The sequence below is a fragment of the Aulostomus chinensis genome, chromosome 17 (genome assembly GCF_037954235.1).
Source record: "Aulostomus chinensis isolate RoL2024-O1b breed Wild chromosome 17, RoL_Achi_v1.0, whole genome shotgun sequence".
Lineage (NCBI taxonomy): Eukaryota > Metazoa > Chordata > Actinopteri > Syngnathiformes > Aulostomidae > Aulostomus > Aulostomus chinensis.
In genome coordinates, this window is record NC_141336.1 from 20,597,077 (window position 1) to 20,624,787 (window position 27,711).

At 44.5% G+C, this 27,711-nt stretch overlaps 1 protein-coding gene across 1 annotated transcript in view; it reads left to right on the plus strand.

The window, feature by feature from the left end:
* The first annotated feature begins 1,526 nt into the window (after window positions 1-1,526).
* akt1 (AKT serine/threonine kinase 1) overlaps window positions 1,527-27,711 on the plus strand; it is a 29,677-nt gene continuing 3,492 nt past the window's right edge. The window contains exons 1-10 of the mRNA XM_086181865.1: window positions 1,527-1,713; window positions 6,118-6,262; window positions 18,891-19,019; window positions 20,550-20,661; window positions 20,957-21,083; window positions 21,597-21,728; window positions 21,871-21,936; window positions 22,378-22,446; window positions 22,564-22,689; window positions 24,154-24,282. Of these exons, the coding sequence (XP_086037991.1) occupies window positions 6,217-6,262; window positions 18,891-19,019; window positions 20,550-20,661; window positions 20,957-21,083; window positions 21,597-21,728; window positions 21,871-21,936; window positions 22,378-22,446; window positions 22,564-22,689; window positions 24,154-24,282 (936 nt within the window). The 5' untranslated portion in view covers window positions 1,527-1,713; window positions 6,118-6,216. The remainder of the gene's footprint in view (window positions 1,714-6,117; window positions 6,263-18,890; window positions 19,020-20,549; window positions 20,662-20,956; window positions 21,084-21,596; window positions 21,729-21,870; window positions 21,937-22,377; window positions 22,447-22,563; window positions 22,690-24,153; window positions 24,283-27,711) is intronic.

Consider the following 27,711-nt stretch of genomic DNA (forward strand, 5'->3'; position numbering starts at 1 on the left):
TTAGTGCACAAGAAATCTCTTGCATATTTGCAGCTGACGACATGAAGATGACTCACTCCCTCAGCTTTAGACGTTAAAAAACAACACGTAAATATCACACGCACGCACGTCGCCAGAGGAGTTATTTTGAGAGGTTATCCAAGTCATCTGAGTAAGCTTGATTTAATAAAGAGTATCTGTGACTGAGCTGGCCTGTCTATACCTGTCCTAAACTGGTTTAACCCCTACATTTCTGGATGGTAGTCCCTTATACCTGTGGATACAACCGTGACGAACTCTCCGAATAATCACCTGACACAAAAGAACAGATCAGTCTTCTGCGTTTCCTGTGGTGGTTAAGAGAGGATCTCCTTCCGTGACATCCTCCAGCATGGTGACACACATTCATACTATGTCATTTTAAAAGTACTTTAAATGTATAAATCAGCATGCCATGAAGTATAAAAGTGAAGAAATTTATAGTAGCACTGTTAAAGGTATTTATCAGTCGTCCGACCAAAAAATTCGGAACTTCACCTCACGGCTTATTGGATGCATTAGTATCCATTTCCAACTTGCAGCAACCGATTTTTTTTGCATGAGCAGATTTTAACTGTCTCCCTCTAATTAGGTTTATCCAAAAGCAGGTCATAAATCAACGGTGAACACTGCAACCTCACCTGAGTGATGAAAGGCATGCTGCTGACAAAGGCTGCCAGTTCATTTTCCCAGCTGATTAAAAAAAAAAAAAAAAAAAAAGTTCTCACCAAAGCTTCGTATCTGAAGTACTTATGTAGATACTGACAACGGGAACCGTCTCTACACAAGGATTCATTGTGGATATTTTTATTTGTTCACATGTTGTTTACTGTAGCATTTATAATAAACTTTATGAACTGCATTCTGTGCCAATTTACTGTTCTCTCCTCTTGTTGAATTTACTTGGAATCTCTTTGAAATCTATCAGAAAGATGCTTTATCGTGGGTGAGCCATGCCTTTGTCTGTATCCTCTCAATTTTAGATGGAAATCTTCTTGATGCCTCAGCTGCTTTCTAGCGTCATAACACCTTTTTGAACATTAGTGTTTGGAGTATTTGTAATTTTCCTACTTTTACACAATTAAGTGACATTTCATAATATCTTTTCATTGTGGCTTGGCTCCTGGGTTACCTTCTTTTGCACGTTTTACAAACCTATTAACCCTCCAGAACAATCCATTACAAAAATAAAGGGCAGGGGAATATTAAGATAAGTCACTTTCAAACGATTCTAGCACATTAATCTTGGATGTTATTTGAAGGGACTATTCAAAGAAGGGACAAACAGCCACATCCCTTATTGCACTGAGGGTCCTCTGAATGCATCACATGGGCCTCTGTAGGTCCCTGGAACCAATTTTGGAAACCACAGTCACAGATAGAGCGCTGCAGAGTTCAACAGGGACATGCACAGTAAGCCTCTATAGAAACAGTGCAGGATTTTTTTTTTTTTTTTTCAATGGGAGCGCTGACGGCCTCCTTTGACTGATATTTGGTGGATTTTAGGACCCGGGAGCGCAGCCTGCCACAGAGGCATTGCAGACAGCGCGTTTGGGAGGTGTAGTGGAAGAAAGGCAAGAGAAACGGAGTAAATGAGAGCACTTTTGTTCAGATTGTTGAAGGACTTATCAACTTAATATCCCGCCGAAACAGCTCACTATAATGAGACGGACACATTGTTGAATTCCTGTCCAGGTAAATGTCCGCGTTTCCTTCGCATGGTTAACTACAAGAGGTCGACAGCTAGACAGGGTATGTCCCCATTGTACTTAACATGGGATGCGGTTATTCTCACCCAAGCTGCCCTGCTAGGCCCCATATCCTTTTCTATCGCTAAATGCAAACGTGAAATGACTCCACTTTGCTTTTGAAGTTACTTTAGTGAGCAAGCCAAGGGCACACAACGCGTTCGAACGTCAATTATAACGTAGTGTCGTGTATATTTTCCATAAGCAGTCTCTCCTCAGATGTTAGCCATTCATTTTTGGGGTTTTGTTTGTTTGTTTGTTTGTTTTTTCTTGACAATGACCAATTTTTGAGACACAACCCTCAGGCCAAAATACCAGCAGTCACGTTACTTTAAACGGTTCTCCTATGCGAGGAGGATGTTTTTTTTTTAATTATTGTTGGTTTTTTTGTTGTTGGTTTGTTTGTTTGTTTTTTTTTTTGCGTGTACGTTTAGAGGCTAAAGGAAAACAAATGAGCTCAACAAGAGAGCAGCTCATTCATTGCTATGAGCTACCACTGCGTTTGTTTACTCGTTTGTGTGAGGTCTGGACTACCAGACTGTACCGTGCACGTATCATTTAGCTTTCCTAGCTTGTTGCTTGCTCGCTTGTTAGCACTGTTGCACCCACGTTTAAGGGTGAAATGTGGGTACTTTTTTGGTGAACTAGTCGTCCTCCTGTAATGGTTCTCCAAAATGTGGTCTGGGACCTCCTAAGAGCAGGCTGTTCTAGTGTTATTTTCTTATTTTCCTCCCTTGTAATCAGTACAGTTGGAGAATGCGTGTGGTTAGCTGTAACATGGTAGTAAGTTTCACTGTTATCATGCCTCCTACACTGATGACAGCTATGCATGTCTGCACTAAATCTGTGTTTACTGCAGCAGTTTTGTCCTTTTTCTTTTTTGGGGGAGTCTCATCCAAATGGGAGTGATCAAGAGTATTGACGTCGTGGGAGCAGTGGTTAAGATTCGAAACATTCAACCGTTGATATTACTGTTTATCACTTTCCCAGCAGGGTTTGCATGTGCCTGTACAGTCCTCACAGTACAATGTCCCCGGGCATTGTACCCGATACGCCTTTAGTGTCAAATGTTTTTGTGTGTCATGAGACTACGTCTGTGTATGCAGGGGGACGTGGCATGTGACCAGAGGAAGACGCAACAAGCTGGCGTAATGATGCAGTCAGTGACTGTTTGGCTCTCCTTGTTATACTTGGAGAACGCCAGTTACCTCCCACCCAATCCCTACGCAGCCCCTTTGACGCAAATGTGCCACCAGTTGCATGCAGAATCTGAGGAATGTTGTTTGAAATTTTCGTCTCTGTACACAGTCGGACTTATTGTGTGAACCCCTGGCCCCCCCGCCTGCACCACAGGAGTTAAGATGTATTATCAATGGGAAGGACACGCTTCTTACAGTGGCGGCCCGCCGTCAGCATCACATGACGTTGTCATCTCAGTTTGTCTCTTGTCGCTGAGAACATCACTGCCTGAAATAGTTGTTAATTTACCGGTTGATTTCATTAAAAGCAGTTCATCTTGATTTGCCAACTTGCAAGACTAAATAGGTATGTCACGATGTGTGCGTTTGTAATAGCAGCAAAAACACTTTTTTGCTTCTCGTTACAGGATTAACAGCACTTGGCTTTCAAGGGTACAGTAGCTTTGGTTTGCTATTCAACTGCACTTACCCAGAATATTCTTATCATTAGTGATATGTTTTCAGGGAACCTGAAAGAGGAACTTGGCACAGTGTAGTAGACTAGTTCCAGTGTGACATTTGAACACAAACAAAAAGGAACTGTCTTCGATTGACAGGTGCGCGTGTTTGATGTTCTCATTTCTGTGAATTGTAATAAATATTTGAGTGAAATGTAAGACTTTGTAACAGTAAACCAGCTGCCGACTCTCTTGTTTATCAGGGCTACATAATAGAGCAGACTTCTGTCTTATTGATCTGTGATGAAGGAAGTGGTGTGGTGATGTTGCCCTGAATTTCTGCTTCCTGCCACAAACATGGGACAGTCCTCTCTGGCCCGGTGACAGACGCAGTGTGTGGCATCTTTGGTGCATGACACTGATTTGCATTGAATGAGGTGGCCCCTGGAGCTGGAGCCAGAAAGATGAATGATTGAAAGCCGCACTGACAGCCAGGCAGGCAGGCAGGCAGGCAGGCAGGCAGGCAGGCGGTGGCTCAGAGGCCTGCGGACCATGTGACCTGCTGTCAGGGTACTGGGTTCATTCAGTGGCTGCTGGCTGCAGTGCTGGCAGCAGCCCAGCTTTTCCACACAGGCCGCAGTCGCAACAGGTCGCTCCCATTAAAACAGCAGCGCTCTGTTGTGGCTCCAGAGCTGCTCTTGTGCATGTGTTGCTTTTTTGGCTGTGGTGTGTGCACTCAAGTTTGTTTGTGTGATGTATCCCAATGTGTATATAATGTGTGTGTGCCTGTGTCACAGAGGACACACTAAGACGCCGAAGGGATCCGAGGGTTTGTGTGATCTGTAGTTTGAATTGCACTCATTGTGCTTTTTCAAAAACCCTCTCGACTGTGTGACACAAGCACCACAACCCCAGCGCAATAAACAAAAACACAGAGTAAAAATAAACCCTGCCTTCGTAAGTGGCTTGCTCATTGATGGAAGTGAGCAGAAAGGCAGTAAAAGGCATGTTGATCACACATCCACTGACACATGTGCTTGAGCCTGAGGCTGTACTGATACGACTCTGTCAATAGTCACATCAACTTCCTGTTATTGTCCCCACCAGTAAGCTGTCTGAGGCCAGTCAGACAGAGCTCTCTTTTGATGGCCCTACTCTGATGGAGCTGCAGCAGGCAAATTGATTTCATTTGATGACCAGAGATTGCCTGGTGCACTTTGTGACATTTGTGTTTCCAAAAAAAAAAAAGTATGGAAACTGATCTTTCTTTTGCATTTTCTTTGCATTTAAAGAAACACTGAAAGGTCATGGGTTTTGTTATGATAGCCTGCAGGTTGCTGAAGACTGTGATGAGCGTATTTCCCCTTTGGTTGACATCAGATGACTGTTGACGTGGTTCAAGACTGCCTTCTCATATATTATATGGTCATACCTCCGTCAGAGCAGGTAGAGGAGTTTTCTAGCTTGATTGTGTTGTTGCACTTGACACTGTAAATGTATCAACAGTTTTCTGTCAGCCCAAGTTGTTCTGTAAACAACACCAGTCTGGCAGTTTGTTTGGTCAGGACCGAGTAATATTTCCTTATGCTTGCGTCACAGGTCAGGTGTGAGTAAAAGCACACAACCAGATAAATCAATCAAAATTAATTGCCAACTTTTTGTGATTTTGACATAATCACGCCTGTCTTTTTTTTTCCAAGTAAAAATGTCAAACATTTGCTGCTTTCAGACCCTTAAATATAAGGATTTGACTATTTTTTAATCACGTATGACACAAACTGAAGGGTCTTGGGGTTTTGGGCTCTTCCATGGTCAAACCAAGCATATTGGACAGGCCATGATGACCTCTGGGAAAGTGTGTTGGACACTATTCGAATTTTCACAACATTTATTCATTCTTCATCAATTAATTGTGAAAAGTAATCATGATTAAATTGTTAAATCATCTTTGTCTTTCTTTTTAATCTGGATGCACACTTCTCTCCATATTTATACGCTAAGGACACGCAGGCTTGTGAGGACGGGAGCGATTAGGGGTTCAGGGTCTTGTTTAAGGACACTAAGACGCGGTTGCTCGGGGATGTGAGTATCAAACCGGTGATCCTTCTTTTACTGGACAGGCAAGCTTTCTCTGAGTCATGCCACCATGTTGTAATTTTCCTGTTAAATAAAAAAGAAAATTCTACAGTACCCTTGAAGTTTGTGATCCAGTTTGGCTCCATTCAAAACTCAAATCTGAAAAAGGGAAAATAAACCCCCCCCCCCCCCCCCCCCGTGAAACTCCTGTTTAAGGCCAATCAACACAACATGCTAATCAAACTGCTAAACACCATCCACTGAATATTGCAGCGGTTTATCCCCAGTTATCTGAAAGATAAGAATCCAAAAGTATAATGTGTGAAATAAAGATTTTAACTTCTAATCGTGAAGTAGATGCACTGATTCTTTGTGTGTTAGTTGTTATAGTGTTTGTGCGATGATAACGTGATAACGGCCTGTCTCTGGTGTTGGTCCCAGTGGTGTTGCAGGCCACATATGAAAGGCACTGTATCGCGGCTATAAGCCTGTCTTTCACTATCTGGACCATAAGGTATCGGGATCTTCGAGTTTCCATTGCTTCTCCTCTGAGTTGACCTGAAGGTTAATATTCAGACAAGTGGAAAAAAATCTTTCACCTCAAAACAGAGCTAATTTTTACTCTTCCTCAACTAATAGATAACCACAAGCGTCCGGCAAAGGGCTGAGTGAAGGAAACTTGAGAAACAAAGTGACTGTCGCCGTGGAAATCCTGGATCCTCCACCCTGCCCACCAACATGACCAATGTGGTGATCGTCAAGGAGGGATGGCTGCATAAAAGAGGTAAATCCACACACTCATCTTTTACTTATGAATGTCACGTTAGTTGAAGTTGACTTTAATTAGCATGTAAATTCGCTTCTCCTGTGCTTGAAGACGTGTGGTTTTGAAGTACTTATAATACGATGAATGCCCCTCTACATTCACCTGCTTTTTTTTTTTTTCTTTTATTTGTTTCAAGAAATAAGAGTGATTGGATGTGGAAAATGCCGTTACCACGTATAGGAATAACAGCTACGTGATTTTCTGGGTTGAAGGTGTGATGTTATGCTTTGAAAACAATTTTGTGACTTATTCTATGAATGAAGAGGGGGCGGCATCTTACCTGAAAGTTTGGGTGTCCGCCAGTATCATAAGAAATAACAAAAATTGCATTATGGCCACAAAACCCCTAAAAAATTGAGGATGCAAATGTTTCAAAATACGTCAGTGTGGAGGGGAAAAATAAACTTCCAAACAAAGTCTCCTCGGGTTGATGGAATACACATACACGGCATATATTTATATATATAATATAATTGATCATGTACAGAAACAACTTTCTCAGCCTTTTATTGTTCAAACACAATTATATTGTCCAGTTTCATGTGACTGAAGTCCCTGGAGATCCCGAGTAGGTTTAGCCGAGGGTGGGTGTGGTATGGTTTGAACTCAACCTACTGTACCTCGACTAGCTTGTTTAGAGAAGGCCTACTTGAAATAAGTTACCAGTAAAAAATTTACGTATTATGGACAAAGCGAAGCTATCGTGCCAAAAACACAGTTTGTCCATTTTGGGCTACTGCAGTTGCAATATGGTGAGTGTCGTTGAAGAGTGTTGATATTAGAGACTCCATCTAAGCCAAAAAAAACCCCACAGTGATTCCTTTTATTCTATAATAACGAAAACAGGTTTATTCTATTATGTTTCTGCTGAAAGATTCTTATAAATCCGACACACTGACCCTTTAAATTTTCACTTAAATACGTCAGATATTTCACCGTAGTACAGTTACGAAATTCTACAAAGCCAGTTTATTACTCGGTAAACCTTTTTAAACAAGCAAGATGTAGTGAGTCCCCAGTGGGCCCCTTAGAGCTGCTCTGACAGTGCTGTGTGGCGTGGTGTGGCTCTGTGTCGGGCATGAGTCCTGTTGTTTGGACGAAGAGGCATTCCTCACATACCTGCTGGCTTTGAGCGCTTTATGTGTGCATACTTACTCTGCCTTCAACTGCGGCTGCCTCACACAGCCCACCACCACCACCAGCACAAGCACTGGGGGCAAAATAGGATAGAAACCTGTCTGAAAACATTGACGACTCCAGGGCTCAAGGCTGTGAAACCCAGCTTTTTACTGGAAGAGTGGAAAACATGAGTGTGAGTCAGGGGATAAGGTGATGGGAGAGGGTCACTAGGACACTTCCACGGACTCTAGAACAGAGTGCTGCTGTGGCGCCTCAGGCTCCCCCTCCTCATTGCTTGGGCTAAGAGCACAACAAACTGCTGTTTTAGGAAAAGGGTCAGCCTGGTTCAGCTCAGTTGGTCTCAGGCAGACACACCCTGGTCCTTCCCTCAAGGATAAAACCTTAGTTGCTATTAGTCTTTCAATAGCAGAAGCTCTCAAGAGTCGTCTAATAAGTTGAAACGAGATGACCTTTACATGATCCTGAATTAGATTTTTCTGTTTTGCATCAGACCTTTAGAGGCAAACTGTGTCTATTCAGGGAAAACAAGAACAGGAACATCTTCTCTGTTTCAGAGAACATTAGCTCTGATAGAAGGCTGTGAAACCACTGCTCTTTCTGAGGCTGAAAACGGGTGTTCTGTTATTACGGGTGTCTGCTCTGTTCTCTGTTTATCATCTATGTCACAAAATGGGCACAGATCCATAATTTTTTCTTCGCCTCACCTTCAGCAGCACTGATAAGACGGAGGATTCTAATAGGAAGCTATTGTAAAAATATAACCATAACAGCGGTCAAATAGTGACTGCTAGGAAAACAGTCAACATGTGTGGCGGTTAATCTGTGCGTGTAACATTCACACACTTCTTGCAGCGACACCCATCTAGCTGTGACACATACACACACACACACACACACACACACACACACACACACACACACTAAACAAACAACCCTTCAGGAACAGAGAGTTGGCATGCTGTCGCAGCCCAGCAGCTGTGCCCCGTGAAATGTCACCCAGAGTCTCTGCGTTTTGATTGGAGGGCGTCCGCCTGCCTCCTTGACGGGAAGGTTCTTGGTTTGTCTTGCAGTCTTTGCCCCCCCTGAGTCAACGCACAGAAGGTGAACCTGCCACCGTGCTGTCTGGCTGTCCATCACTTCAGCTCCTATTCAACTACTATCCTCCCAATGTTGCACCTTGAGTGGAGTCTTTTTTTGTGCGGTGGCGCCACCCAAGTGACTCACTCCTCCATGTGGGCGTAATAATAAAGGGCTTATACCAATTCAAAGTGTGCTCAGCACACTCATTACTCCCATGTGTGCACCCAAAACACCCATTTAACATTTTACAAAAGATTGCCCTCCTTATTTCTATCAACATTTTGTTTGCTTTCGTGGTCTGACTAGCATCAGACTGTGTTCTTCTGGGTCTTAATGCAGGCACTGTTAAAATAAAGGAAAAGTAAAGAGTACCATTTTTCTGTCTGGGGTCCCTGAACTTGCATATCAGCTGATGCACTGCCTGCGTATTAAACAAATGGTGGGTGCAAGAGAGTTTCCAGCAATTCAAAATCAATTCAAAAAGCTATTATTATTTTCAAAGATAGAAAAAATAGTTCTGTGACTACTTAAAAAAAAAAAGAAAAAAAAAAGCAGCTGAATTTTAAATTTGTCTGTGCAGGGTAGGCCCATTAATCAGTGTATGTTGGCCTGCCACAAAAACAAATAAATTCCCCCACAAAGGATAAATTATTGTCATTGTAAGAGCATTTTTAACTTGATGATGATGTAATAGTATTATAATTCAAGTTCACTTTTCGACATGTAGTAAATTTACTTCAGAATAATGAGAGTCAGATATTAGATTTCGAATTTGAAAAATGTTTAATGCTATCATAACGAACCACATAATTACTCTAATTACTGCGACAGATCTACATGTGTGTGCACGCTTCCAGCTCCCTGTGGGGATAACAGGGTTTGCAGTACTCTTGCGTCTTCATGTTGGGGATCCTGAAGTGAAACATTCGGGAACCCCTGACCTGAGCCACTGTTTTGGATCAGAGAAGAAGTATTGATTTCCTGTAAATAATATTTTTCAGAGATAACCGTATTAACCAGGAAGTAGCAGTGTCCTGTTTCAGGGCTGATAAATTATGCGGGACTGAATCATTGCATACTTGCTGATACTGATCCCGCATTTCTTTTTAACCAGTATCAGATGCTGGTATCGGTGCAACCCCAGTTAAAGTGTAGCCTCATCCTCCAGTTATTTAATGGAACTAAATGATGATAGATTTCATAGCGGGCCAGTCACGGACTCAGATCCGTGCCACTCGCTCGCCCTTTGATTCCAGTCTGATTAGTCATATGTAAACTGTATGGAGGCTCCTGAGGGAAAGTAGAGCAAGCTTTTTGCCCTACTACCCTGTAAACACCCCACCCCCCACCTACGAGAGCTAATCTGTCATTAGAGCTCCGGATTCTCAGCCTTGGAGTGCTCTGTACATTTGTTCCAGACAGGCTGCACTCAGAGATGATCTCATTCTGAAGGACACACCTTCATACTTTCTCCGTAAGCCTTGTTCGGTGGTTAAGTGTCTGGATTGCGGACTCTGCCTGGGATCTGTTGTTGTGGCTGTTATCTGTTGTGGAAGGACAGTTTTGGAATGCAAGACAAAGTAGCTGAATAGAGGTGGGGTGGGGAGTAGTTTCTGTATGGACATGCATATGCAAATCAATGAGTGTATGGACAGTGTGAAGCATGTTTATTTAGAAGTCACATTGCCAGAAGGACATCACCCAGTGCCCTTGTGCACAGACCGCATCACAAGTACAGGCTTGCAAAAACACTGTAGCTTTGTTGTTACTATCATAACCAGTTGTTATGCGTCCCCAAATGATACTTCCCTTTTAGATCCTACACACACACACACACACACATACCCACACTTTTAAATGTTTCTACGGCCTCTAGTGGCCACAAAAGCTGGGCAGCATGTTATTTCTTTTTGCAAGTGTGTTTTTCCAAAGTTTCCATCAAAGCCAGAGCATCATCAGACATCAAAGAGGCAGATTGTGGGTTCCCTAGTTTCCAGGGAAGAGCTGCGGCCAAGAACCCAATGAAGCTCGACAGAACAGCGCTCGCTTGTCCTCTCCTCTTCCCTGGCTCTTGTTTGTTTGACTCATTTGCTCCCTGACAAGTATAAAGAGCTGTCCCCCTCGTTAGGCTAACGAAGGCCACAACAACTGTTGGATTTAGGTAGCACGCTCAGCTGGCTCCAGCTCATGTAGGAGAGGGTTGGAGGGAGAGAGGGAGGGAAATCAGAGAACACACCAGTAGAGATAGTGAGGGGAAGTTTTGAGAGGCAGGCGAAGAGAGAGAGAGAGAGAGAGAGAGAGAGACAGACAGACAGACAGAAGTTGAGCAGCGTCTTTGTGATGTTCCCAGAACATTGTTCAGTGACCCAGGCAGCCTCAGGAGACAGGATGGATGTTGTGTGCGACGTGCTACAGAGACCCTCTCATGGTTTGGTTCGGAGCTCATCAGCTGATTGGCTGCTCTGCTGGTCAGACGGCTGAAGGACTCCCATGAGCGACTCCTCCAAGCGAGACCTTGTTGGTGGTCCAGTAGAGGGCATGAGACACAGTGTGAATGGGAGGGAGGGAAAGAGGAGCATGGATTTTAGGAAACACTAGATACAGTTGTCAGAGGAGCTGAAACTTTTTTTTTTCAGTCTTCTGAATATCTGTGCATCTGGTGAACAGGCCTCACAACAATTCCGCCAGCATTTTCCAGATTTGAAATAGTTTTCACTGGAAGAAGTCAGCGAGGGAATGTGGTGTTTCCTGCTCTTCAAAGGGGTAGACCCACCTGATCAAGAATGTCTCATGATGTTGCAATGCAGAGAGTCTCAGGACTGCAGCATTTTGAATGGCTGCCAGCTCTGCTCCACATCCCCTCATTATAGCTGTCGTGGGCCACACACTGCTGCAAAACACACACATGCACAAAAACACACGTCATGTGCTGCGGAACCTGAACATTAGCCCCTCCGAGCCGCTGATGGTTATTCCTCCAGTCTGAGGCGCATATATATATATATCTATATATCTATATATATCTAGATCATATTTTCAAGTGCATACAAAACACATAGTTTAAAAAAAAAAAAAACAGTGTAAAATCTAGTGACATCGAGTGGTTAACTTGGAAATCACAGCCCCTCATCACCAATCCCATAGGAAAACCTACGGTAGCTTGCAGGATCATTCACATATGGTTCAGAATTTTTTTCAAACTTCACGTGGCACAATTGAATCGTCCCCTCCTGGGCCTGCACTGCACCCCTCCACCTATTTTGGTGAAAATGAGCATTGTGGTTTTGGTGTAAACCAGCTGATGGTAAAAAAAACCAACAAAAATCAAATCCTCAGCTATGAAAAAGCACTGAAAAGCTTGAAGTGGTGTGCGTCTTTTTTAAAAATTGTTTAATTCAAGTGAATATTGGCCATCAAGAATGACATACTTTTGGAAATAATTTTATTTCAGTGATATATATATATATATATATAAAATATACATTCAGATTTGGATGAATCCTTGGCTGATTTTGTATGACGAGCAAACAATTATGGGATTTAATTTGGAGATGGGGTAATGAACTCATTTGACTGAAGGCAATGTCATAGCATGTGTTACTATGAATAACTTCACATCAGCTAACATACTTTGGCACAAAAGAGCGGTAAAAGTTAACTGAAGCCCCTGTAGGCAGGGCCCAGCAGCAGAGGGTGTCACACCGGGATGCCTGTTCTCTGGCCGGGTGTCTGGCCGAAAGCGCAGACCCCCTGCTCTGGGTAATGGGAAGCAGTCTTCCTGCTAAATGTGGTGGAGAGAAGTAAATTACTGGGCTGCAGCTGTCTGCAGGCACGCTGGCTGGCATGATGGGGGGACCAGGATGCTGAGGGAGGTGGCACCTCCACCAGCTCGCCTCCTCTCCCGGCAAGCCCGCTGTGTGCTTACTTTGCTGTGCAGAGTCCGCCTGCTCACCACAACTGTGGTCCTCGACAGCGCTCGGAGTCTGTCTCTCCCTTTCCTTTTTGCCTCATTGCTTCCTTACTACCTTAATTTCTGTCCCTCCTCTTTTTCTCGTACATCCACACATCTTTCCCCTTCTCCTTCAGCCCTTTTATTCTTTGCCTCTGCCTGCACCCTCCAGCCCAACCCCTGTAAGATCTCCCCTGCCTGCAGTACACACAACCCGCCCACCATCCTGTTGCTAGGATAATGACCCTGCTGACAACTCCGTCCCATAGCGGAAGTGGCTCTGGACCAGTGAAAAGCTCCCAGTCTTCGACATCAATCACTTTACTGGCATCTCTCTTCAGTTTAGGGGCGGGCGGGGGAGACGAGGAGGATGCTCATCTGTCTGCAGAAGAGTGGACTATACACTCCAATATCTTCCACATCACCTTACTGTGGTACCCGGAACATATTCTGGTACTTGTTCAGTGGCCATAAAAAATGTTCTTGTAGAAGATAGTAATTGGGAAGTACCACCAGTTCTGTAAAAGTCTGACCTGGATGATATTTATTTCTTGCTTCTTCTTTTTTGGGGTATGTCAGACCTTACACTGGTCATTGAGAGTTCATTGGCACTAATTTGCTCTAAATAATGTGGGTTTATTTGTTTGCCATGCAGTAACCCAGTTAACTAATCCATGGACTGCTTGTTTACCCAGGGAGAGGGGGCACATCTCAGCCCTAGTGTGGCAGGGGGGAACTTCCCACAGTGTCTCCATGGTAATCAGCAGGTGTCACTCACCATAGAGAAGAAGTGAGGGCTTTCTTACGAGCGTGAGAAAGAGGGGCAGCCTCCATAGCATCCCCCCCCCCCACCCCTTCCTTTTTTCCTGTTGGGGCAGCAGCAGCAACCACAGTGACAGAGAGAAAGAGAGAGGGGTAAAGGGAAGAGACAGAGAGGGCTACATTGGAGGCCGGAGGGGGGGGGGTCTTCCCCACAACCTGTTGATGCTGCTGCCAAAGCCCTGGCAATGGAGTCCCCCATCCAGCTGCAAGGGGGAGAGAAGAGCCAACAAAAGAGGTTTGGAGAGGAGGAGGGATGTCAGAAGATTTAAAGAGAAGGGGTGGGGGTGGGACGGGGACGCAGGAGCCCAAACTCCTGGACAGTTCAGGATGGCATGTGTGCCTGGGACTGCCTTATATGGATGCAGTGAGAGGGACACATGGGTAAATAAGTGCCCAGGCATCGACTGCGAGGCCCACGTCAGAGCGCCACAGTTTAGAGAGGAGGATGGTAGATGTGGAGTTGATGGTTGCTGGGGCTCAGTGGTGACCCCTGCATCAGGGAGCCCCCTCTCCTCTGGAGCAGGCGGCCCGTGGCTCATTGAGATGCAGGGCACAGGGTGGCAGGCCGCAGCTGCAGCCTACAGGCAGAGCACGGCAGAAAAGGGCCGAAGGAATGGCGGGGGCGGCTGAGGAAAAACCAACAAAAGGCACTACCCCTCCCCCCCTCCTCCCTCGCTTTGGAGTTCTAATTCCCTAATCCTCAACCTCCGCCTAACCCCCCCCCCCCAACCTCATCCGATTCTCACCCCTCCAACACACACACACACACACACACACACACACACACACACACACATGCGCATGGCTCATGCAGTTACCACTGGCTCCCTTCCTCTCATCCCCGGGCCATGAATGGCCAGACAGGGACAAAACCCAACAGCAGCCCCCTCAGGAAGTCCCACCACTGGGTGTGGGCACTGAGAGGCGCGTTTTGTGTGACGCTCTCTCAATTTGTGTGTGTGTGTGTGTGTGTGTGTGTGTGTGTGTGTGTGTGTGTGTGTGTGTGTGAGCGCGTGTGTGTGTTGGAGGGGTGAGAATCAGACGAGGTTGAGGGGGATTGATCCGCATGCAGCGTGCCAGATGAATTGATTGTTTTTCAAATTTCAAGTTAGAAAAAAATACAGGATCGAACAGGGAGATGATGTGCAACAGGGCTGTTGGTTTTGGCTCCTTGTGGAGGCGAAACAATGAATCCTGCTTGATGTGTCTTATTAAAAGCCAACAAGCCACAGAGGCTGAGACCTCAACATTCCTGACGTTGTCATGTAGATGAACAGCACAGGACGCTCCTCGGAAACAGCCACTAACCTCTGTCACTCGTCTTTCTCTCCCCCACTTGTGCCGGAAAACTTTGCATATTTTTTCCTTTTATGTGTTGCCCATCCAATGGCCCACCCTTATTAACGAGTCCTTTTAATTCTTAAATCTTTTTATTCAAGACTGCAGTGAAACATGTATATTTGTAAAGTTACATCTGTAGTTGAATGAGCTGATGTTTCGTCTTGTATTCTGTTGAGATGCCATGTTGTATGATTACACGTAGACTTGTCCCACACATACGCATGAACAAACATGACAATGTTCCAACACATGCAGCTGTGGCTGAACCTGTTCCTTCCCCATTTACCTTGGTGTGTGTGTGTGTGTGTGTGTGTGTGTGTGTGTGTGTCTGTGTGTGTGTGTCTGTGTGTTTGGGGTATAGAGGGTGTGGCAGCAGCAGGCAGGAGCTGTCCACACACGGGGCCATGCAGCAGTTGGCAAATAAAGATAAATTCTGTTTTGTTTGGCAGTGGTTCTCCCTTCATTATTTTCCACTTTGCCCAGCGCGCATCCCAGACCCCAGCAGCTGCTTGTCATGTAAAGACACTCTATCAGGCCCTGACAGCTCCTCCCAAACATACACACACATACAATACACATGGATCATACACACTTCACTTGTGCTTACACCCCCTACATATACTTGCAGTTCTACATATGTGGGGAACATATGTAGTGATCTGTCTCACTCCTCTGCTCAGCATCACTCTGGAGCTCTCTGGTTAGTTCTCTCATCTGGTATCAGATCAGTCCTCTGGTCTTTCCACCCCCCAGTTTCTCTGAGTCCATCCGCATGTCTGCTTCCACTTCTGCTGGACAAGTTCTGATTCTACGACATCGACCATTAAGTGGCACTTACAGTCAGACACTTGACGGAGGTTTAATCTTATTTGGAATGTGGTCACTCTGTCTGTTGGCCACTTTCCTGTTTTGGAGAACATGTGGACTTCAAAAGGACTTAGTTTACTGGAAGGCTGTGATGATGAACTGACTTAAAAGCAGAAGGCTCTCCTGTTATGAGACACATTGTCCTTTGTCAGCAGTCTGCTCTACTTTTGCCCCGTACACAGGATATATTTGGGGTCTGCTCTGCAAAGCACTGAAGTTAGTAATGGACCACATCCAACATTTTAGATGTTTAATAACCGATTTTGAATGTCTTCTTAATCTTGTTTGTGTCAATAACAAATTTCCTATCTTTCAGTTTCACTTTCTTGTCAGTGCTTAAGAAAAGCTACAGCCTGGAAAGTAGAATAGAAGTAGAAAAAGGGGAAATGTGTGTAAATAGGAAGTTGAGAAGGGTCAACTTTGTTGTTTACGCAGACTGTTGGTGGTGGGGAGTTGCACTACTGAGTGGTGGAGGCACACACACAGACAGGCGGATATGGCCGCTTCCATTGTTGTCATGTGATCAGCTTTTTGGTTACAGATGAGGAAGTTACAGTGTTCTCTTGTCTAGAAAGAGCCAGTTCTAGTCAAAGATCCCCTGATGTTTTAGACCTAGAACAAGAAGGGTTCATATCTGATAAGCTTTTTGGACAAATATCTACTATTGTAACTTGCACATTGCACCACATTTTGCTTCCTCACTAGTTTTGATGTCATTTAAGATAAACATGGATTCATGTCCTCTTTTTTGGGGGGGGGGGGGGTGGGACGACATAATGTAAATTGTATTTTTGAGTAGTGGGGGAGTGTGAAGATACATATTTCTAACCCACATTCTCAACAACTGGCCCGTCATGATGCACATTACATTATTTTAATACCACTGACTTAAGGTTGGTGAAAGCTGCGCACAAACAAATTTTAGCTTTTCATCTGCAAAAACTGATTTGAGGATTGATGCTGAAATTGTATTGATCATTTCATATTTACCTGTTCATGTGTGGCTGCTTCATAGTGACCATATAAACTTGTCACGGTGGCCCTTTTTATGTCACAGTTTCATAATTCAGATACAGCACAGTTGGTAGAATAGTCCAGTGACTAGAATGGTGAGCTGGCATTGTCGTCTGGCTGTCATCCATGTGACTGAGGCCACCTCAGTGGAGGTGAATGTCCGTAAGCTGCTGCGTCATGCTCGACTACCCTTCCTATTTCTGTGGGGGCGACAGGAAAAGCTCCAAGCTGAATCTTTTTTTTTTTTTGATCTGACACTTTAGATGTCACCAAGACAGTTCACTTGGCACGCGCGCGCACACACACACACGTATCTATTTACACACAAGTGTACTCATAGAGCAGCGCTGCTTTCCATCACAAGCTTGTATCGATAAGATTGTATTGATGTGAGTTTCTGCATTTCAGTTGCCAAACCAAAACAAACTGAAAGTTTATTCTGCTCTGGATAGACCAGAGTGAACTATACATCTGTCTTTTTGTCTGGTGTCATGGTTTCAGGTAGGCGGCTCATTATCTTGTCTCTGCATTGTGCACATACTGTCCTCAGAGTGGGCTGGCATGGACTATAGCTGGGGGGATATGGGTCAGCCAAAAACTGACCAGAGTGAGGCACCAGCTGGGGCCCAGCTGACGAAAATGAGGCCTGGTGCAAAGGGCTCAGGAGACTTTCTGGACTCTTGCTGGCAACTTGTGCTGAATAGGCTTTTAGTTTAATTCCCATTTGAAAAATGACGACATGGACTCTGCTTGCATGCTTTGATCATTTAGAGTTTTATGCTAACAATGCCTGCAGACATCAATATGATAAATAACATTGCATGCAGAATCTCAGGAGCCCTTCATGCACATGTAGATGACTGATGCTGAGGTTGATTGGTAAGGCTTGTAGTTTAAAAAACAAAAGACTCATCACGGTAATTGTGTTACATTGAAACAGGCATGAGGGAAATCCACCAGACGGGTTCCTGTGTATTTCAATTAGGATGGCACATCTAGCACGAGAGGCTTTTTTGGAAGACGACAAGAATCTCACAGTTGAGCCGATTTCTTAAATGAGCTATTTTTGGTGTGAAAACACGTAGTCTGCAGAAAACCAGATGAAAAATCACCTTGTGTGTCAAGATAAAAAATACCGGACATCTGCTGTATAGACTGAAGTATATTTTGCTCTGGGGCAGATGTTTTAACTTTTCTTCTTCTTTTTTTTTTTGCCATTAGCTTTTGTGTTAATATTTTGCTGAAAAGTGAGGAAGAGGGAGCTTTAAAAGTGTCCTTCACCTCCCCTGCTTTTATCTCTAGAGACAAGAGCCATATGGAGAATATCCTATTAGGGTCGGGTTGCTCATGTCATCATTTTCTTTAAAAAAAAAAAAAAAAACTGGAAAAGGAAGTTCATAATTTTTATCGGTGTGACATTTTGTCATTGTAAATACATTTTCCTTCAGTATTTCACAAAGATGTGCTCTAAAATTCTCAAATATCTAAGTTTTAATTTAACCATAGGTCACAAGTGTTTTAAAAAGAATCGGAGAAGCATTTATGTCTCTGTACTCTGTACGCTCACACACATAATCTCTCTCTATCCCACACACACACTCACACACACACACATGCTACACTTCTGTCGGAGGAAATGGGGCAATTAAGGACAGCTTGCCACAACTCTGCATGGGGTTAATTTGCAGCTCCGTGTTTAAAAATGAATTACACTTTTCCTGTATAAATATTCAAGTCCCACTGCACTGTGTGCCACTGTCTTGTTATGGTATGTAAGCTATTTTTTCCCCCCGTCTGCACAACATCTGGCGCGACATTTCCTGAAGCATCACTGGAATAAATTGAGTTTTGTCTGCCTGGAGATTCATTCGTGTGATGCTGGTGTGTTAGTAAATGGGACAAACATGCACGGCTTGGGGTTACGGATGTTGCCCAGGTTCCAGCGAGCTGTTGTTGCAATGCAAAATCATTAAGAGACAAAAAGAAAGAGGCAGAAATCGATTATTTCAGATACAAAGAACTCACTTCAACTCGCTAGTTCAAAGCAATGGTGGAAGATTTTCAGAGTATTTAAGTGTTGGTTGAGTGGGTCCACAGCACGAGTGTCAGCTGGAAAGGAGACAGACGGGGCAGGGGAAAGGGTCCTGACTCCTACTAAAACCACCATTTGTCCTGTAGCTGACCTACACTAAAAGAAAGGTGGTGTCAAGATGCTCATTTTCGGGAGCACTACAACAGCATAGTAATTATTACTGTGCAGTACATGGCTTGCACCTCTCAAAACTGAAACAGACAGAGAGTGGGCTGCAAGTCTTTATTATCTTTTAATAAATGTTCTCTCCTGTAACCTCTTTAATCTCTGTTTTATATCAGGAGAATACATCAAGACCTGGAGGCCAAGGTATTTTCTTCTGAAGAGTGATGGTACATTCATTGGCTACAAAGAGCGCCCGCAAGATGTTGACCAGCTGGAAACCCCCTTAAATAACTTCTCTGTTGCACGTGAGTATCTGCTTCAGAGAAACCACTGCATTTTTTCCCTGCTGTTTCTTGGCAGCCATTTTTTTTTTCATCCTGCTGTCTTATTTTACTTCCAGTATTGCAGCCATCCTATTTATCCATGTAACCGTTGATCTCAGCCCCACCTACCTTTTTTAAAAGTAATTATTAACAGGAAAAATGTGTCCAACTGTGTGTGAGAGAAAGGTATGAAAGGATTAGGCTGTAATATTATGTCAAAGTATCTCTTAATTATTGTAGAGCACTTTAAATGGTTATGAATAGAAACATTAGCAAACTAGTTGCACCGGAGAATTTAAAGTAAAAGCACCAACTCTGAACATCCTGACAGGAATACACTGCATGTCATCCTTCTCTCTGCACATCATCTCCAACTCTGCTGTTATACAGATAATAACAAAAAATGCCCAGAGCGGCCCAGCCATCTCCATCCTCCCATCAGAGAAATGTGCTGTGATAAGCTCTGCAAATGACTGAACACAGCAATTAGACAGCATACTGTTTGTTTAACAAAATGCTTCCTCTCTGACACTCTTGAGTTATCGTGGCTATTAGCCGCCTGACTTCAAGTATATTTATCTGCATTGAGGCGCTGTCTCCATCAGCGGTGGCTTTGATGTTTTGTTTTGTTTTTTTTTGTCACCACGCGACCCCGCCGAAGAGGACACATGGCGCTGTGCTGCCGACAACGGTGCAGCAGCTGGATTGCACATTCGCCCTGATAGAGCCATGTTGGATCTCAGTGGTGGTCCACTTGCCTGTCCTCCATCCATCAGATCCAGGCCATTTTGTGTCACATTCTGACATGTTTGCTGACATGTTTCATTTGTGAGCAGATGTTAATGTGAAGGAGGTGCAGATGGAAATCTCATCTTACTAAATTCAGTTATTAGATTGTTGTAATTGTTTAGCTGCAAGACATATTTGATGCAAAAGTGAGAGAATTGGGGGAAAAAAATATGTTTTTTGGTTTTATGATAGCTTAACTTGATAGTCTTTTTTTTTTTAAAACATGGTGAGTTTGGCAGTAAAGTAGAAATATAAATTGCAATTATGTAAATTATAATGTGTTTCCACCTCCACCGGGAGGTTCTGTTTTTGGTCACATCTGTCCGTCTGTCTGTAGGATAACACAAAAATTACAATTTTTCATGAAACAGAGTGTAGACCAAAACCGTTCCACATACACAGCTTTTTTTGTTTTTTTTGCTTTGGCCTTGCCTGGTGCACCGAATCACACACAATTAGTAGTTATTTTTTTAAAAAGAATATATTCAGACTGCTATTAAAATTAGCAAATGTCAAGTTTTAAGGGCCTGACAAGTTGCAGATCAGAGTGGTTTTCCTCAACTAAAGTGCACCTGTTATTTTCCAAATTGGCCGAGTGTGTCTGTTGGGGTGGCGATAAAGATAAATGACTATAACTGTGGTTCTGTCTCTACCTCCCCCCTGCTCCCATACACACTGGTTTTTCTCTCCGCCTCTCTCCCCCCTCTCCCTGGCTATGGTCAGAGTGCCAGCTGATGAAGACAGAACGACCCAAGCCCAACACATTTATCATCCGCTGCCTGCAGTGGACCACTGTCATCGAGCGCACCTTCCACGTGGAGACCCCTGAGGAGAGGCAAGTGAGAAGCACACACCTCTCGGCTAACAGTGCAGTAAAAGACAAATCATTTACATGCAGAGGGTTTGTCCCTGTTGCTAGAAAGCTCTGTTTTTCTAGCACGTGGAAGCACATACAAATATACACATTTAATCATTGTTATGCACTTGCACAAGGTCCACTGGCCATTGGCAGAACTTATACTTGAAATTGCCCTCCTGTTGATAAGAAGACAATTACGTGATTGGGCTGCTGGGCTTGCCTGATGGTAAATGGGCTGATGTAATCTTTCTGCTGCCTGTGCCTCCCTCAGGGAAGAATGGACTAAAGCCATCCAGACAGTGGCTGAAGGGCTGCAGAAGCAAGAGGAGGAGATGATGGACTCCTCTCCGGACCCCATGGACATGGAGGTCTATCTGACCAAACCCAGACACAAAGTGGTACGGCCCATCTGTGCTTCGCTGTTGACAGATCATGGTGTTTATTAACATATAGATCAACCATTCTCCTCTCAGTGCCCTTGTCCTCCAAGTTTACCATTACTCCTCTCTTCCATTCTACCCTCCCTTATTTGATCTTCAGCCCACCTTCCCTCGCCTCTCATCAGCTTCTTTAACTTTCCCCACATCAGCCGTGGGTGGCTTAGCACCAGATAGCATGTCTACCAGGTGGCCCAACCCCCATGTGTGTCATGACATAAAGGTCCAAGGCCACTGGATTAGATGTCCCTCACACAACCATTTCTAACATTCTCCTCAGCCTGGGGTCAAAGGTTAACTGAGACACAACCACATATAGGCCAAACCATGAGCTGTGTGGAAATTGGACGGTGGACGAAATAGTGCCTTAAATGTTTCAGTGTTGTTGTCAGGGGGATTGTGTGTCCTGGTTGGTTAGACCAGAAGCGTGTTAATGCTTCTGTTTGAAACCAGATGCCTCTTTCTCTCCTCCAGACTATGCATGACTTTGAATACCTCAAACTTCTGGGAAAAGGCACTTTTGGCAAAGTTATCTTGGTAAAGGAGAAGGCCACAGGACGCTACTACGCCATGAAGATCCTAAAAAAGGAGGTGATTGTAGCAAAGGTGAGTGGTTGAAAAAATGAAGAGGGGAAATCTTAGTTGGGGAGGGTAGCCAGGCAAATGCTGGTTTTTGTTTTGTTTTGTTTTTTTAAGGGTCAGGCGTTGCAAAAGTTGCACAAACACTCATTGTGTTTTATTTTCTCAGGATGAAGTGGCACACACACTCACAGAGAACAGAGTCCTCCAGAATTCAAAGCATCCATTCTTGACAGTAAGGATCTCCTTCATATACCTAAACCAAACCTTATTCTAGTGAGCATAGATCCATAGTAGCCTCTTCAGTCCAGCGCAGCAGCATCCATTCAGAAAAAAGGAATGTTTTGAAGAGCTGTGCTTACAAAGGCCACAGCTGAGCTGGGCCTTTTTATGGCAACCCTGGATGTCCTTTTTATCAGTCCTGTATAAGTCCAAGGTGGGTTCCATTGAAAAGCTCCTTCAAAATAAGTGGTGGGTGGCACATAATACAACGTGCTGAGAGCAGTGAATATAACAGTTGTGGAAAAAGCTCCAGAAGAGTGGATTTACTATGCTGTAGTTTTTCTTATCAGACTTTTGAAATGCAGTTATCACTTGTTTAAAGGCCAGCTTCCCTTTAATTTACCAGGAAACATCACTAAGTTCTGCTTTGATTCTTCTTGTTTTCCTTCTGCAGGGATTGAAATACTCCTTCCAAACACATGACCGCTTGTGCTTTGTCATGGAGTATGCAAACGGTGGGGAGGTAAGCAATTTTCAATCCTCTATAAATATGACACCCAAGTCTCGGCCAATGAAGTGAACTGTCTGTGTCCCTGTTTTATCTGAACTAACCAGCATTTTTGCCGTCAATCTCCTTCAGCTTTTCTTCCACCTGTCAAGGGACCGGGTATTCTCTGAGGAGCGCGCGCAGTTCTATGGCGCTGAGATCGTGTCAGCGCTGGACTACCTGCATGCCGAGAGAAACGTGGTCTATCGAGATCTGAAGGTAGAATCTCTCAGCCTCTCGTCTATCTCCACTGCACGGACTCACCAGGTGGCACACGAGCAGCCCCTAATTGGCTCAGCCAGCCTTTTCTTTTTGCACTGCGATGCTGACTCACAAATTGACGCCATTATTGTCTGATTGCTACGGCCATGATGCCTTGAGGCCTGATGCTCATCGGCCCAGACTGGACTCATGAGCTGACAAAATCATTTTTCAACAGCTGCCACTGTGATGAGAATTCTGAGCACGAGGAAAGTGTGTGGTAACTCTGAAAGGGCTGATTAGGAGGCCGTTCCTCTAGACACTCGTGTCCGCCCTAAAAGAGTACTTGCAGTAGAAAACCACCTCCCCTCTTCGCTACCCCCCCAACCCCCACCCCCGCCTTTCATTTCTCTCTGTGGCAGGATATAAATAGGATTTGCCTCCATCCAGAGCAGTGGCCAGGGCCTATTGATCTGCCTCCACCTGATCAGTCTCCAGACCTCGTTGCAGCTGGAGCAAGGCTTGGTCCATATGCTTACTCCAGCTAGACAGAAATAACCAACAGCCCTATTTGAACATGGCTGCCACCTCTTTTCGTGTGCATACAGTGTTGTTACTTTTTCGCTTCGTGCACAATTGAAGTTATTAAACATGCAGCCAGGACAATACTAAATTAAATGTCCAGCTTCATATGAAATCAAAGTCGTGGCAAAGCAGCTTTTTTTATGTCAAATCTAAACAAATCTATAAAAAGGAGATCAGTGATAGATGCGGGCTTAGTGCAGTGTTGCATCTGCAGCCTCTCTTCTTCCAGCTGATAAAACTCTACCAGCCAGGTCAGCACAGGACTTTCTCCCTCTCTCCTTCCCTCTTACACTCCCTTGGGTTTATGAGGCTGGCTCCCAGCTTGCTAGGGTTCTCTTGAAAATGCCAGGGTAGCAGGAATGGAGGATGTGCTGACGCTGGGCCGTCAACTGCTGGCCACGTGTGAGCTACAGCTGCCAGGTGACTTTTAACTGCGAGAGACAGAGAAGGAGCGAGGACATAGATATTAAAAGGCCCCCAGTCATGAGACAACATGAGGCACATCCTTGAGGGCTGTAGTTCACTTAACACATTCATTTAATCATACGTATTTTACGTTTCTAAACTGTGTATGATTTCTATCCAAATGCAGTTTTAAAATGTGTCTTAAAAGCTGGCATAAACATTCATTGTACTGCAAAATAAGGCAGTATGCTGTCATTAAAATCACAAGAGCAAATGTTACCCTTGGTTTATTAAATGTATCAAGTAATGTAAGCACCAAATGTATTGTTGCTTGATTAAATTCTCAGACCTGTATTTTGCCTTAACCTGTGATTTTCATTGAACTCTATATGATATGTCAAGGTTTATATATATATAGAAATATTTTTTTCTTTCTTTCTTTCTTTCTTTTTTTTTAAAATTGCGGCTTTACTCTGTCTCTTTCCTGCTCAGCTGGAAAACCTCATGCTGGACAAAGATGGACACATAAAGATTACAGATTTTGGCCTGTGTAAGGAGGGGATCAAAGATGGTGCCACCATGAAAACCTTCTGTGGAACACCAGAGTATCTGGCACCTGAGGTAACCACACACATACGGATGGATTGTATGAGTTTAAAAGGAAAGACTTGATGCTCAAGGTTGTATAATGCTGTCAGATGATGGTGGAGAGTGTAAACAGGATTTCACGGAGGTGTCTGATGACTGAATGCCATTTGTATGATAATTACACTACATTCACTGTATTCATCAATCTGCATTCTTGATGTTTTTAGGTTTCTTCTTCAATTTGTCACCCATCTGTTCTCATAAAGTACAGCATAAAGTGTCATAGGGTGCATTCTCACCAGTCACTTCTACATTGTACTGTTCCAAAGCGTGGTTGTTCCTCCTCCTCCCTCCCGCCTTGGCCTTTGTTCACATTGCTCCGGGCCTAAGCCTATGTCGTCGCTGAGCTGTTTGCTACATCCTGACATTTAGCCGAGAATCTTGACCAGAATAAAAATACACATACTGTAACAAATACTGTACCAAAGTTTTTCACCTCAACTTTTCGATTTCCTTCTTTGTTTGATACAATAAGCAAGCAAATGATGGCTCAAAAAGGAGGAGTGCATGAAAAATACGTCCTCTTCTTCCTGCAACACAGCTGGCTGAGCTGTCCGTGCCCCCGACCCACGCATGTGCAGCTGTATCAGGTTGAAGCCGCATCAAGAAGGCATACTGGGCCTGGTCGTGGTACCGGGTAGCCACAAGAAGTAAACAAACTGGATTTTGGGGGACAACCACGTTTGGGCAGCTTTGATGCACCGTAACTTTGATTCTGCAGGTCTCTGGTGTTGATCTGATGGTGGTGGAGAGTGCTGCCTAATACATGAGTCACAAATCCATCCCAGGAATTCAGTAGTGTACAGACTCAGGGACTGTGAAGATCATGTGATTCATATAATTTTCATACTCAACAATGCTCTTTTCTGCACGCACTCATTCAGGTTTTTAGTTAATTTCTCACCTGTTTGTATTTGTGAGAGCTCAAGGCTCTTATGGCTGCAGTAATTGAGCATTAAAAAGTTAAAAAAATAATAATAATGAGGTGACATAGATTAGAAATAGATGTGTAAATGTGGAGCCCTGTATTGCATGTGAGTCCTGTCACGTGTGACATGAGTAGATCCAAAACAAAAATGTGGCGTGTGTCATTGGACATCGGTGGATTAGAAGCATGTGGAAGCGAGGGCAGCTGTTCCTAAATGCCTTTCTAATGTGCAGCTGAAGTCCGTCAGTTAATGAGTGTGCCCAGGCGGGGCCGCCTGCTCTCATGCTTGCTGTATGTCGAGGGCGTGGCTTCTCCTGGTTACGTGCAGGTATGACAAATGTTGCAGCAAGCTGTGTGTAACTTGATATTGCATTGTGATTGTGGGCGGTGTGTATGTGAGGGGAAGAACATAAGAACTTGTGCCTATTGGTGTAAAAATGTTTTCAGGAGAAGGGTGACTGTGTTGACACAGTTGCCGTATCGTTGTTTTTAGCCTCCATTTGGAATTTTCTGGTTGGGGAGAGGAGGGGTAATTAGCAGGCAGCCCCTCAGGAAACATGAGCTTCCACGCTTGTAAAATAAGACCACTACAGCTGTTGTACGGCATCAGGGGAGCCACAGGGCTGCTGCTGCGGGGCCTTGCCTGACCTGAAGACAGCTAGAGCCAGTGTGAGCATGCACATACCTGACGTTTTCATCAGTCTGTCCAAAACCTCTCTCAGCACTGAGCACCAGGGCATCATGGGAAACACCTGCGCTTGCCGAGCTCTTTCTCCCTATCACCTGCGCAAACATCTCTATTATTTATAAACCTAAAGAAATGATGCACCGCTCCATGTGTCTCTCCTGAACACCTCCCAGCCCAGCTCTCATCTCCACAGAGAAGCCCAGTGTATGACAGCTCCAGCGGAGAGCAGGGAGACATCAGGGGGTGTTACTATGGCAACCGGGTCGCTGGCGAGCATCTCTATGGAGTGCGGGCCAGGCAGTGTTACAGGTTGTTCTGCAGTAAACAATGACCTTGTTGTGTGAGCTGCACAGGAATGCTGTAACGTCTGGGAATATTCCACCCTGAGCAGGGGGGAGGGAGAGACCCGATCTGCAAAGCCTGACCAGTGCGTATCTGGAGTTAAGAGTGGGCCATGTTCACTTTTATCACTTTTATAAAGTCCTTCCCAAGTAGAAAGACATTATTTGACAATAGAATTGGCTTTAAGGAAGTATATGCTTAGAAAAGTGTGTGCAGGTTTAATCTAGCAACTGAAACTGCTCTGAATTCCAAAGCTTGGAAGATTAATGGCTGACAGAGCAGAACTTTGGGTAGAAACTCTTGGATACAGCAGCAAGTGTTTGTTCCTCTTCTCCTCCATCTCCTCCCTCTGTGCGCTCCCTATCTCTGTGTAACAGTATTAGTTTGGGGCTGGGGCACAAGCAGGCAGGCAGTCCTGGTTACATATATGAGGGATGAGCTTGGCTCCTGCGCTCCTGGCAGCTTCACAGCTGTGGCACTCTTCTACATATATGGGGCAGCTGCGGGCCCAGCTGTCGCACGGTGTGAATCACACGACAGCAGCGCTGGAAATAGAGACAGCCCAGTAATCCTAGCCCCGCTCCGGCTTCACGTTACTCCCCCAGCCCTCCTAGTCGTCCTCCTCGATGCTCAGCTCTCACCACAGCGCCAGGCGGCATGTTCACAGACGCATATGCAGCTGTGTGCGCGCACACGCGGAAGTTTTGTTCCTTTTAGGGACACATCCGTCCATCCGTCCATCTGTTTTCCAGGACCCTCTTTCCTGGCCCATGCACTGTTGTGTCCATATCTAATTCTATTAGTCCACCCACATCTTTTTACTGAAGCTGCTATTCTTAGGTCTGAATTGCGTAGCATCACCCTGCCTGAGGTTTAAGAGAACAGGCCGTCCTCCTTGTCTTGATTTCACCTTCAACATCCGCCTGGAGAGGTAGAATCCAGTACAAGTCCCCAGAGAACTTGGAACAACTGTGCTCAGCAGCACATTAGTCATGCAACAGGTTGCACTGTTCAGTAAGCACAACACTGAAGGAGGGTGTCTCATTAAGAACTGTCAAGAAAAGTTGTCCTTTTCCTTCTAGCGATCATATATTTTTCTCTCTGACTGTGGTTGTGTTCATTTAGTAACTTGTTTACTACCTGGCTTCCTGTTTGTTGTGCCACATATTTGCTTATTTAGACGTCCGACAACTCTGCTGCGTGTCTGTATGTGTGTCTGTGTGTGTGTTTAAGGCCCTGTGGTGATTAAATATGCAGGGCTCCAGGGGAAACACTATCCTTGCTCCTAATGTGAGATGTGAGTCAGTGTTGGCTGGGCTTGCCTTAAAACCCCAGACCAGGGGGGTGAGGTGGTGATTTTAGTTCAGGGAGGTGTCACAGGGCCAGTGAAGTTTAACCACAAGACCTGCTATCTTCAGAGCCTTCTCATGTCCAAACACAAGCT